This window comes from Atta colombica, unplaced genomic scaffold (assembly GCF_001594045.1).
Source record: "Atta colombica isolate Treedump-2 unplaced genomic scaffold, Acol1.0 scaffold238, whole genome shotgun sequence".
Taxonomy (NCBI): domain Eukaryota; kingdom Metazoa; phylum Arthropoda; class Insecta; order Hymenoptera; family Formicidae; genus Atta; species Atta colombica.
This window is the reverse complement of record NW_017259336.1, coordinates 2,544,257-2,557,553: the sequence shown is the minus strand read 5'-3', so window position 1 is coordinate 2,557,553 and position 13,297 is coordinate 2,544,257. Positions and strand designations below refer to the sequence as shown.

Sequence of the window (13,297 nt, the reverse complement as noted above, 5' to 3'; positions counted from 1 at the left end):
CTTTATATTTTTAGTTGTTTTAAAATATTTCTTTTAAAATTTCTAATAAAAAAAATTTTATTAAATTTTTTTTATTAAATTTCTTTTAAAAAATTTTTATTTTATAGTTAATTCTTATTTCACTTTTTACAATCTTGTTGTACACCAGAGAAGTCGAATACGAGAGCTCTGTATTGTATGCACGTTATATGTGTAAAAGAATTTTGTGTCGATCATAATTTTTTTTCTCATTTTTAAAATAATTTAGGTCACGTCTCTTGACAGCGAAGCTGAAGCACTTACAATGATGGAGTACAGATTGTAGAGTACAAACAGTTCTCGAACATCCATTGATCTCGACACGCATGTTCGAGGCAGATGCGTGAAAAAAAATTCAGTTTTAAAATACTGAAATTAACTTTGCAAATTTGACGGCAAATCTAACAGATATATCGCTCTATATTGAAACACACTCTACATTGAAATTGGATATTTTGACGAAACTTAAGATACTATATAGGTATTTGATATGACATATATACGTTCATGCACTCATGTTTAAGTTTTATATTAACAAACAAAAAATATCATAATAATGAATTTCTATTTCAAATACAGATTGAAAATTATGTGAGTTTCATAATTATTAATAATATTTAAAATTTTGATTATGCTACATTAAAAAATTTGTTTATTTATGCCGCATTTATACATTATTAATACATATATTTATACATTATTAAGATTACATACATTATATTTAGGATTATATATTATTGATCTGACCAAAATATAAGTATTTATTTCATATTATTTTTTTTATGGAGAGATAATTTTTTAATCAGACAACAAAGTGCAAGTACTTAAGTAAATAATTTATTTTTTATATTTGTGCTTTTCTTTGTCTTTATTTTTATAATTTCAAAAAGTTATACTATTGTCTTTAAATATACTATTTTATGAGGTATTACTACGTATCATTTGTCAATTTTTCTCTTTCTATCATATTATCTATAAAATAAAGATAACTTCGAGATTTGACAAGCTGTATTTAAAAGGAGAATGAATCCTCAATTAATTTAACTAAATTAAGAAACTTAACTGAGGATTCATTCTCCTTTTAATATATTCATTCTCATTTTAATTACAACTATCTATATGAATTGGCTATACTGTGACTTATAAGCAGATGAGAATTTATTCAAATGAATAGAAATCAACGTAAATGTATTATACTTATAAAGTAACTGATCTTTTAAATGTCTTGAAAACTATAAATTTTATAAAAAGATATTTCAAACAAAAGTTTAAAAAGATCTATTTACTGATTTTATTATACACATGATTTAATATAATAATAATAATTTTCTTGGGTGGTGTCATCGACAGATTAAAATCACAATTTTTAAAATGAGAACTTCCATTTTTATTGCATATTCTTGTAACTTATTTCAAAACATAAATTTTTCAAAATATTATGACAAAATATTTTCTCATTAAATACTTTTTAAATTATAAGGCTTGAATGTTACAGTGTCGATATTAGCATTATTTAAGGTATTAAACTGATGATTAAAATCTTTTAAATGTTGTTCAGGATTATAATTTTGATAATATTTGTCAAAATTAAATCCTTTTAAGATTGTTCCTTCAAATGAACTATATTATGTATTTGAAATACGGAGGATAATTGGAACATACAAGGAATTACACGGTTATTTATCACAAGAAAGTGTACGTACAATTATTATATTTATATTATATATTTGAAATGATGGATACGGCCGCATGGAGTAAAAAAAATTGTTATTCGCATTATGGCAGAGAAGATAAAATTCTCAGCTATCGAATCGAAATGTCGGCATATGTAATGTAATTCATTGAAGGTATGCAATATATCGCAAAAAGGTATAATATAATAAAAGGTTATATGTCGGAACTTAAAAAAGAAAAAGAAGAAAAAACATGAAAAACTGATTGCGTCGTACAGATACGCTCTGATTACCGCGAGTGAAGATTTTTATGTATTTTTTTTTCTTTAAATATCGATTCAATTCACATTTGACGAACCATAAACTCGGTTATTCCATGAAACGCGTGCTTACCTTTCAGCTTCCAAATTCATTGATCATGTGATAGGTATTTCGAATGGCTCCGAAGTAGAGATGATAAAAATATGTGTAAAAAATAAAAGAGGGAGAGAAAGACAGAGACATAGAGAGAGAAGATGAAAGAGAGAGAGAGAGAGAGAGAGAGAGAGAGAGAGAGAGAGAGAGAAAAGAGAGAGAGAAATATTACAAAGTAGGTTGAATTAAATGTTAGCTTGAATTAAATAGTTGTTTATCAAAAAATGATAAACCGTGTTACAGTATGTTCGTCATAAAATATTTAATTATAGCAAATACTTAAGTAATAACAAGATTAAAAACTGAATTTTTTACCCAAAGTGCTTCTCATATTTATAAGTGATTTATTATTATATTTAATTTTATGTATTTAAAATAAATCTGAAAGTTAACATTTATTTAAAAGAGCTTTATAAATAAATAAGGCATGAACTGATTTTCATCTCACCTTTCTATCAAGATTCAACCGATTCACTTCTGGAACATCTATTTATATCTTCATATTCTATAGCTCGATTGCTCGATTAAAGTAAATGCTAAGTAAATGACATATGATGAATAATCAACCAAAAGTATTCCCGATATAATATGCGTCAAGGTCGCATTATCCTTCGCTACGTGTTGGATTTTTTAATGAGCCGTCTATGTCATTAATCAACCGACACTGCACAAGTGTAGGAGCATGCAGCGGGACAACAGGACGGTAGCAAGGAAAGTGGAATAGAGAAAGCAGCACCATTTGCTGAGGTGAGAAGAGGATATTTGTGGGCGGACACGCGCGGCGTAGTCAGTGAATCAGCAGGATACCGCACCTGATCAATTAAGCTGCTAATCGTGCCGAAATCACTGGTCACTATCGCCACTATTATCCATTGGACATCCTCCATTATCTTGCATACCGAAACTCCGGTTATGTATTCTATTCATTTTCTAGCATCATCATCTTCCACATCTTCTCGTTTTGAATCACTCCTCGCTTTAGGTCGATTAAATAGTAATTAGATGGACGAGGGACTGGGACGATTCGGATATTATAAATCGGTTATTCTTTATAAATTGCTGCCAGCTGCTCGCTGAAGCGGTGACAACGAGCACGAATACGAGCGTGACAGCAATAAGCTGGCGCGGCCCTTGTATCTCGCACGACTAATCGAGGCCTGGAATCAGGGCTTGCCTGCCACTCTTACCTCTACCATGAACATTGAAGAGCGGCGTCACGAGCGCTACGCACGGAGAAACTACCCCTTGGATTCGGATCCACTAGGGGTGGATTGCGCCATGCCAGAGATATATCCGGTGGCGCAGAGCGTAAAGTTCTCCAGCTAGACTCGTTCAATTGCGCGGGCGCACGCGCATTCTTAATCCATTGCGAGATTCTTTTACGCCTCACGTGGTGCTAACAAAAATAACGCGAATTGTTGATAGAGACTGGACTTACATTTGATATATTTAGTACCTGACATTTTCTCTTCCATCTAACACTTTTGCCAAGTGTTTTCGTGTGTCGATAGCGTCTGTATTTCTTTCCTAATGTTTGAAAGATATTTCTTTCTACGTTTAAGTATATTTATACTACTATTACATTTATACTACTGTTAAAGAAAGCTATTAATAAATGTCAGACGTGAATATGTCTTTAAAAATAAATAATTAGTTATTATTAAGGCGAATGAAGTAAAATTGTAATAGACAAAATAATTTTCTTGTGATAAATAAACATAATCCTAGGATATATAATAGACCTAAAATATTAAAATAATAAATAAAATAATAAAATATTTTTATAATTGTCCACAAAATTTCCATTAATTCATAGATTTTTATAATTTTAGTTTATGTCTTTCATATCTTATGCATAATTATGAAATAGATTTAAAAAAATTTTTTAAAAAGTCATAAAATTTTTATACATAAAAAGTAATGGTTTTATTTAAGTTAAAGTCTATTTATCTCTTTTCCTCTTACTTTTGACTTTATTTTTTAATAACGTATTCGGTCTGAGCAGGTTTGCAATTTGGATTGGATTAATGACATTGTACGCTCTCTTATTGGTAAAACATGTGACGTCAACCAATAAAACATAATTCAATCCAAATCGATAAATTTGCTCGAGTCGAAAACGCTATTAAAAAATGCAATTAAAAGTAAGAAAAAAAGAAGACAAACAGACTTTTAATTATAATATATATTTAGTTATAAATTTAATAGAAAATTAAATATTATTTAGTTAAGATTATATAACGCATTTATATTTTTATATATTTAATGTATATTATTACTGATGTATATATTACTTGAAACAATATCTTTTGATTGCAAAATTAATTTTGATATTGAATTAATTTTGATAGTGAATTAAAAAATTCACTATCATTGCAATAGAAACCTCTTCAAGTTTCATTGTTATTTTATTATATATTATTTATCATATGAATATTTAACTTATATATTTGTTTTTGCATATATTATAAATATATCCTATTTGAATTAATCTATAATATTTGTAAGTTAACATTAAATGAACAAAATATACTTATTTTACTGCGGCTTTTCTTAACTACGGTCGGTATTCATAGTTGATTCTTATTTTAAGACCGTATTAAGTAATGTCTCAAGCTGTTAATATTATAGTTCTGATTGATTCATGATTCTTTAAGATAGTCTTAAATATAAGAACCGACTATGAATATTGGCCTACGTATAATCTTTTTTTAAATTTTATGTCTGTGATTCCTTTTCTCGTATCTTTCTTTATGGAGCAACCTGTGGAGCCTGTTTAACTCCTTTAAAATAGACACTTTCAATCGCATGCATTCCCATCCTTGTCTAACCCTAATATTGCATTCTTTCGCATTTTATAGTTTATATATAGATCGAAACTTTAATAATGCTTTATTAAAATGTTATCTTTTTCTATCGATTTGTAATTGCAAAATTAGTTATTCTAATTAATCTTAAAAAATGGTATATGGATTCACTATAAAATACATAGCATTATCGCGCACTTTTCTTTTATCTATCTAATAAAATTTATATTTATTTCTTACTTCAAAAGTTAAGTGCAACTATTTCTTGTATTGTCTACAATTTTTTAATTATATAATTTAGTGAATTCAATGGTTTTTATGAAAAACGATGTGAAAGATTTTTTTTATAAATTGAACTCTAACAATATCGATTAATACAACTCTTCAATTCTAAATTAAGATCGATATTTTTAATAATATCGATATCTTTATATCTTTTTATCTTTATATCGATATCTTTAATAATGATATCTTTAATTCAGTGACAGTAAGTTTTAACTTTTTTAAAATAAAATTTCACTAAAAAATTAAAACTAACATGTGAAACTTACAACGAAGTTAGTATGCAATTATATATCCTTTTTTTTTTTTTAGAAAAAATAGTTTGTTCACAATTAAGCAAAAATCATTTATTCTTCTTTTGGAGCGATATTTTCAGTCTATTAAAATCTCCAATTTCATTCCTTTTTAACAATAACGAATTAACAATAACTTTAGTTGAGAACTTTTCACCTCTTGCAATAAAATTTACTGCAGCAGCAGATTTAGTGATTCAATTACTACTAATGTTTGAAGTGAAATCTCAGCTTATTGTAAAATTTTGCTGCTAAAAGTTTAGAGTGAATTCTTTTAATAAGTTTCCAAGATAAAATCTTTTCATATAAAATTTGTAAAACATATAGAATATATAATTTGATATTAGGTAACACTGTTCATAGGTAGGCAGAGCGGACTAAATTTAATTGAAAAGTCCTGTATTATTTGGCAGTTTTTATAAAAAATAGTAACCAAAACATTAATTATTAAAGATCACCAATTAAATGCATATCCGTCCAACCCACCACAAGTGCGTGGCGAAATGCGACCATCCAGCGCTCGAGGTCACCAGCGCGCGTCGCTAGCGTCCGGAGGAGTTGTTTACAGTTGTGTTCCGTTATTCGTTGCGAGTACTGAAAATCTATAATGTATATAATAAACTATAATAAATTTTCAGTATTTAGTCACTCAATAATTTTACTTAAATATACTGGCAATTTTTAACTTTGAATTTTAGAAAATTCGAATTTGTAATCTAAAAGTTTCTAAAAATGTCCAGGAATGTTTTTTGATGAATAGAACATCGTCAATATTTTGCATAATTTTTCATTTAGAAAAGAGAAAAAAATTATAATAAAAAATATATTTTTTTAACGCCATTCTCGCAATGATGAGGATAGGGAATTAAAACTTAATAAAAATGTTTTATTCATGAAAGCCTAACGTATAGCAAGTCTAATTTGACGTGAGGGCCAAATTTTATATATATTCTTTATTATATGGTAAATACTATGATATTTAAAAAGTAAATTATTCTGCTTAATTTTCTCTCTTTCTCTCTTTCTCTCTCGCTCGCTGTAATTAAATACAAATTCAACTTGTGATTGATATATTTGATATCTCTTTTTAAATATTCAATAATCTTTTATATATTTTTTAAATCTCCATTTACTTGGAGAGTATTAAATTTTAATGGTGAGTAAAGAATATAATTCTAGTTTAATTTTTTTAGTTTTAAAAAAAATCGATAAGATCATTACATTATAAATTCTTTTGCTTTTTATAAAATATGATAAATGTATAAAACATAATAAGTGTATATATTGTCTAATTTCTGTTTAATTCAATTAATTTGTAAAACTGTAAAATTATATTTTATGTTACGGGTGCAGAGCGTCCCACCCTTTTTTATCAAACGATTTATACCAATTTTCATTAAATCTAAATAAATTCTACGGTTCTAATCAATATGAAAATCGGTTGCTTTTAAAGATAGTCATCGGCCGTTCTTGCAAGATGATCGCCTGGATGTACTGCATCTTTTGAATCGCGGTTTGAACATCCCTGATCTTTCTCCCTAAAATTGTTGTCGTCCCTGAGATGTAACCTGTTGCGACGCACGCATCCTTTCCCGTCTCATCTTTATGCTCGATATCCATCGTCTCTTCCGTCTTTCGTCCCTAAGGACTTCTCTCTTCCATCCCCTCTCTTTCTCTCTTTCTCTCTCTCTCTGTCTCTCTTCCTCTCTCTCTTTCTCTCTCTGCATCCCTCGGTGATGAAACCGGCCGCCCACCACCCCCAACCTCCAGCACTACCCCCAGCTACCAGCTATGCTCAACAGCGAATCGTTTTCTGGTGGTGCACGAGCCCTGGCAATGGTCGGGCGCGTATAAAGTCAGTCGGGCTAGCCCAGTATCGCGGTACAGTGATACCTAGTAACACACATCCATGTTAGGTCGTGATAGACGTAGCGAGAACGGGATCAAAAATCGATAAAAGACATCTCGTATTTTCGTATGCGAGGGTGCTTGAATGAATCTAAATTGTGATTGGGTGGTAATTATAATCGATTATAACACGATTGTTATATAACCAATAGTGTATCGAGATCCTAACGAGGGTAAAAATACAATTAATCATTACTGCGTGTCATGAAACCGAAATTGTTTGCTTGTTACTACTCGGGCGACTGACAATAAATCATGTCAGCGTCTAACTAATCGTAATTCGTTATTCGGTTTAGACATTTATTTCGTTCTTAGTGGAGAGAGAGAAAGAGAGAGAGAGAGAGAGAGAGAGAGAGAGAGAGAGAGAAAATAGGCAACTGTGATGTAAAATTAATTGGATCGAGCTACGAGTAGAGTAACGAGCTGTGGCTGTACATGACCGCTGAACTATAATGAAATCAGATATCCTTTTATTCAGTTTTATATGCGATTAACAGAGAATGTAATGAGCGATTATGATGAGCGAGAATTCCGTTGATGTCTTATTGACCAAAATGAATTTGTAGAGTAGGACAAAAATGGACAAATAATATAAAAAAAAAATAATTGTCTTTCTCTTTAAGGAACTCTAACTCTTTAAGGAACTTAAAATCAAGCCAGATAATATAATTTCATCGTTATCTGACTTGAATTTAAATTCCTTAATATAATTCTATTTCCAGATAATGATAATATAATTTTCAAGGACGTACCTAAGTAGGTACGTCAATCAGAATAAAATCAATTTTGGTCGATTAGAATAATTATCGATTGAGAGTCAGTACCGCCTATTCGTTTTTCATAGTATTTATTGAAAATCAATTTAGAGTTTTTTTTTGACTAAATGCTTTATATTATAATGATCCTCATGACAAGCAAATCCAATAATTAATGTGACATTTGAAAAAAAAATTAAGATAGTATAAGAGAGTTTTAATAATATATTAATAATTTCTTCATAATAATATTCAAAGATAAGAAAGAAAAAATACATTTCGACTATTTAATTAATTATATGTGTTAACAACTTAAACTTTAGGAATAATTTTCTATATAGAAAAATTTTATATGTTTTTTTAAATTAAATTCAATGAAATGCAAATTATGTAAAATTAATATTCGATTTTTCAGAACATAAAATTGTATTCAATAAATATTGTATTACAGAATACATTACACAAGCCTACAAAAAATATTTTGTTATTAAAAAATATTTTTTTTACTTAAAAACGATGGTATATAATCCTGAAGGTTTCTGGCATGATAAAAGCAGATCCGTATCCCAGATTGTTCCATCACAAATTTCCGAAATATTTTAATCTTAAGATTCCAAAAATGTCCATTTTGGGCCTTTCGAGTTCGAATATCTCGTAAATCTGATGAGAAATACGGATTGCAGATTTGACTTCAGCATAAATAAATCTACAAAAATCAACTGTTAGATTTTATAAATGGGTCATAGGCTGTGTTATTCCTACAAGTACAGGAAATTTATAGTATCATAACGTGAACTATAAATTTTCAGTATCCTATCATTCTGCAATGGAACGTAGCCATAATGGAATAAAAAAATTAGGTATTGGCAAGTATGCTCAATGCACTTAGTCAAACTCAGATGAAAAATTAAAACTGAAAAAAAATTTTTTAAATACATAAAAAAATATGAAAGAAATATTAAACAAGGTCAATGATCGAATTAAAAATGGTTGACAATTTGAATTAATATTTAATCTAACATAACAAATTTAAAATACGTTATGATTCTTCTTCAGTTATACATTAGATAAAAAATGAAAAAGTTAGGTGAAAAAAAAATGAATCGGTAACCGTCACGTTCCCATTTGTGTCTCCGAGTTCACAGGTGATTTTCATAGATTTTTGCTGAAGTCAAATTTGCAACCCATATCTTTCCTTCACATCTGATTTACGAGATATTTGAATTTATTTATTCCAAAATGCTCGAAATAGATTTTTTGGAATTATAAAATTAGAACATCTCGAAAATTTAACATGAAGCAATTTGAACTATGGATTTGTTTTTAGCATGCCAAAAATTTTAGGATTACAAACTGCCATTTCTGAATCAAAATTTATTTCGGCCTGTTTATCATTAGCTATACATTGTTTCAGCAGTTTATTGGTTTTTACTCAATATCAAAGTAGTAATTCATACAATTTTAATAGCGTATATTAATCATTCAAATTTTCAAATTTATAAGTTAAATAAATTATTGTGAACCATCTAATACATCTTTTGTGACAAAAAACCTAATATATTGTATTAAAAGCATGAGCTAGTATTCTTAACAATTTAGATGCTCTCTAATACTTCAATTTTTCGCAAGTCAAGAAAAATCTGAACTAATCGTATAAATGTATCTCGATTAATAATGAAAATATATATATCCATACGGGATTATATCCGAATTGCTCCAGATAAAGTAACGAGATAATTAATTGGCTGCAAATGTACGACAATATCGTACGTGACTAATTGATTTAACGAAAATAAATTATGCAAGCAAATGTATCTTTATTACGCTTCAAATGATTAATTAATGTGTCTATGACTTTATTAACAATGAACAATATAACAAACTACGCGAAATATTGAAAATACTATTTGTTGGTGCAAAATTATTTAAGTATATATTAATTGAATCAATTATCATAAATTTTAATAACAGATGTAGCGAATTAGATATGCATTTAATTGTTTTTTATTTTTATCTTCATTTTCAATTAATCTACTTTCCAGATAATATTTATGTTGTATAAGATATCTAAAGACGTCTTTTAGATATCTTATGCAACATGTATGTTATCTGAATTGGTAGATTCTTCTTTCAGTACGCTATGTAACATTTATAATATTATAATAAAAGCTTCAGAGGGGTGGGCGGAGAATATTAATAGCACTTCTACTAAAAGCTCTTATATTATTAATTTATGTGAAAATTTACTTGCGTTAATAGTCACGCGAGTAAATAAATATTGATTTTTTTTTTTTATCAAAAAAGACATAGAGATGAACTCGAGACGAATTCGAATTGTTTCCTAATCATTTATTCGGGAAACTATGTTACTTTCCAAATATATACTCCGGACGCAAATGTAAACTTTTGTGTTTGCTCGAAAATCGTGTAAGGTACTCCAGAATTGATACTGAAGTAGGAATCGCAAGTGTTTAACGCGAATGACCACAAAGTGATTTCACGATTACAGGTACATACAAAGCGATAAATAGGTTGTGTCAGATCCGAATCATCGACATCTTTTTGTTAATTATCCCGGAGAAGTTCCCGCCGTGTTAAATTAAAAATTGCGCGAATTGCTGAGGAAAAACAATAGTGGACGTATAGTAAATCGAGAATCAAGCTAGCAGACTCGCGCCTTCCTTGAACTCAGACAGTTTTACACACATTCGTCAAAGTGCCGGACAAATTGTCAGAAGTTCTGGGCGATGTCCTGGAATTATGCGGCGGAGGCGGAGGCGGAAGTGGCGGTAGTGGTGCTGCAACTGGCGACAAAAACACGTCAAAGAACACATCGAGCGGAAGCGCGGCTACTAAGATCGGTGCTATGACAGGAGTAGCGATAATCAAGGGAAGATGGGCCCCAAGAAGCACACGTTCGCAGCTTTCTTCCATTGCTAATACCGACAGTGCCGACAGTACAACTTCGACTAGTTCGGAGGTACAGCTGCATATTTTAGAATTGCACAAAATGTTGAATATTTGTTAATAACTTATCCTGGCGAAAATAAAGATCGAAATGTATGTCAATGCAGGGATGGGCAGTTTGAAATACAAGTATTTAAAACGTATTCGAATATAAATTAATTGAGCACGGTAAATATAATAAAATTGTACTTTGCATATGGAATAGAAAATATAGATATAAAATATATAAAGTATAGAGTATAGTATATATGTAAATACATCAGAAAATTCGTATTTTGTATTTTGTATTTTCAAACATTTTTTTATAGTACTTTGCATTTTGCGTTTAAATATTTTTTTAAAAATATTTTATTTATAAATTCATTTAAATTATTATTAACATTAATATTTTTTTTTATAAAAACCGCATCATTGTTGACTTAATCTATATATAGCGTTATGTCTTAGCATTCATTTCTCATTAAATGAAAATGGTATAGATGATAAGATACTGATAATAAGAATAAGAGTTAATGCTCCACATAATTAAAGGAATATAGAGAACAGTAAACAATTTCAACCTATTAAAAACCGTATTCCACAGTACATAATACAATTTTTAATGTTTTTTGGCCATCTCTGTGTTAGATAATTGTAAATAAAATTGGAAAATAATATTTTGTAGAAATATTTATCAAATATTATTTTGTTTTTTGTATTTAAATATTTGTTTGTATTAAATTTACCATCTAATTTTATTTTCTCCAAAATAATTCTTATAATATAAAACACTATTTTGTATTTTATCTTTAATCAATTTTTCTGATGTATTTACATATATCTATATTTTATATATTTTATATCTATATTTTCTATTCCATATGCAAAGTACAATTTTATTATATTTACCGTGCTCAATTAATTTATATTCGAATATATATTATATATATATTCGATATCTTTGTTACTTTTAATTCAATTACTTCTAATTCAAGAAATGAAAATTAAATCGAAAGACACTTTAACTAATTTCGAACAAGCTAAACTTGAGATTCAGTAAGATATCTATAAAGAATTGAGATCTTCTTTATGATTTTTTAAAATTTTGTTCAAGATAAAAATTGCAAAAAATATTATCTCGGATTATTCACGAAAATTTTAGATGCACGCGATAGTGCTTTGTTCCTTCAACACTTCGGAAAGCACTTCTGAATGCACTTGTTGCGTCCTATTATGGGCGTCTCTCTTTATTGCGTGTGTCATTTTACTTACTGTTTCCCTGTATATCGCAATTTTACGTCGCATGTGCAACTAATCTCGCATAGATTTAACCATAATTGCTCTTTATCTTTCAAGTAATGCTACTTCTTTGGTATGCAAATTTATGATAATTTATTTTCCAGAACATTTGACTTTGACAATATTTAAAGAATAATTGAAACTTATAAAAATATTGGAAATTGATAAAAAATCATTGAAAAAATTCTGAAATAAAACTTATATAAATTTATCGAAATGTGTTCATGTAATGGAATCACTATAAGTAAATTGAGTTTTAGAGCTCGTTATAGAAAAAATTAACTGTGTATTATTCACTGATACTGGCATTGGTTCACCCAAAAGATAATTTGGATAAAAAGTTTAAGTTTGGAATTCTTATACAACATCTAAAAGATATGTTAAAGACACTTTTGTAAGAACTGTCTGAAAAATACATAAAAGATGTCTTATGATTTTTAGTCTTTGTATCATTTCAATAAACGCTTATACAAAACATCAAAATTGAACAAAGAATACAAGAGCTAAACACTTTTATTTTGCTTACTTTATTTTTTACTATCCCTTTACATATTTATGTATCATCAAATAATTATTAAATTTTTTACAATCCCTAATAATTATTCTATGTGAATTATGTTATTGCACTATTTACTACATTGATAAATTGATTCATTTAACGATGATTTTATTAATGGTAAAAAAAACTAAAATCATAACACAATATTAATATAACATTGAATGATTGTATACAAACTACTCTTTTGTTTTTATTTCTGCGACGTAAGTCTCCACGTGTCATAAATACCGGATTATCCTGAATCTTTTTCCATTTCTGCAAATTTTTTATTAATTTGTTTTCATAATTATCAAGTGCATGCTATTTTTTAAATAGCATTAATATATAATTTAATAATAATTTA

General features: G+C 28.4%; 2 protein-coding genes across 2 annotated transcripts in view; one reads left to right on the top strand and one right to left on the bottom strand.

Annotated features, from left to right (window-relative positions):
• LOC108688669 overlaps positions 1-7,107 on the bottom strand; it is a 21,184-nt gene extending 14,077 nt beyond the window's left edge. The window contains 2 exon segments of the mRNA XM_018195003.1: positions 6,973-7,073; positions 7,075-7,107. Of these exon segments, the coding sequence (XP_018050492.1) occupies positions 6,973-7,073; positions 7,075-7,107 (134 nt within the window).
• A 3,719-nt stretch (positions 7,108-10,826) lies between these two features.
• The window catches only part of LOC108688670 (synaptotagmin-5), a 12,541-nt gene continuing 10,070 nt past the window's right edge, over positions 10,827-13,297 (top strand). The window contains exon 1 of the mRNA XM_018195004.1: positions 10,827-11,130. Within this exon, the coding sequence (XP_018050493.1) occupies positions 11,017-11,130 (114 nt within the window). The 5' untranslated portion in view covers positions 10,827-11,016. The remainder of the gene's footprint in view (positions 11,131-13,297) is intronic.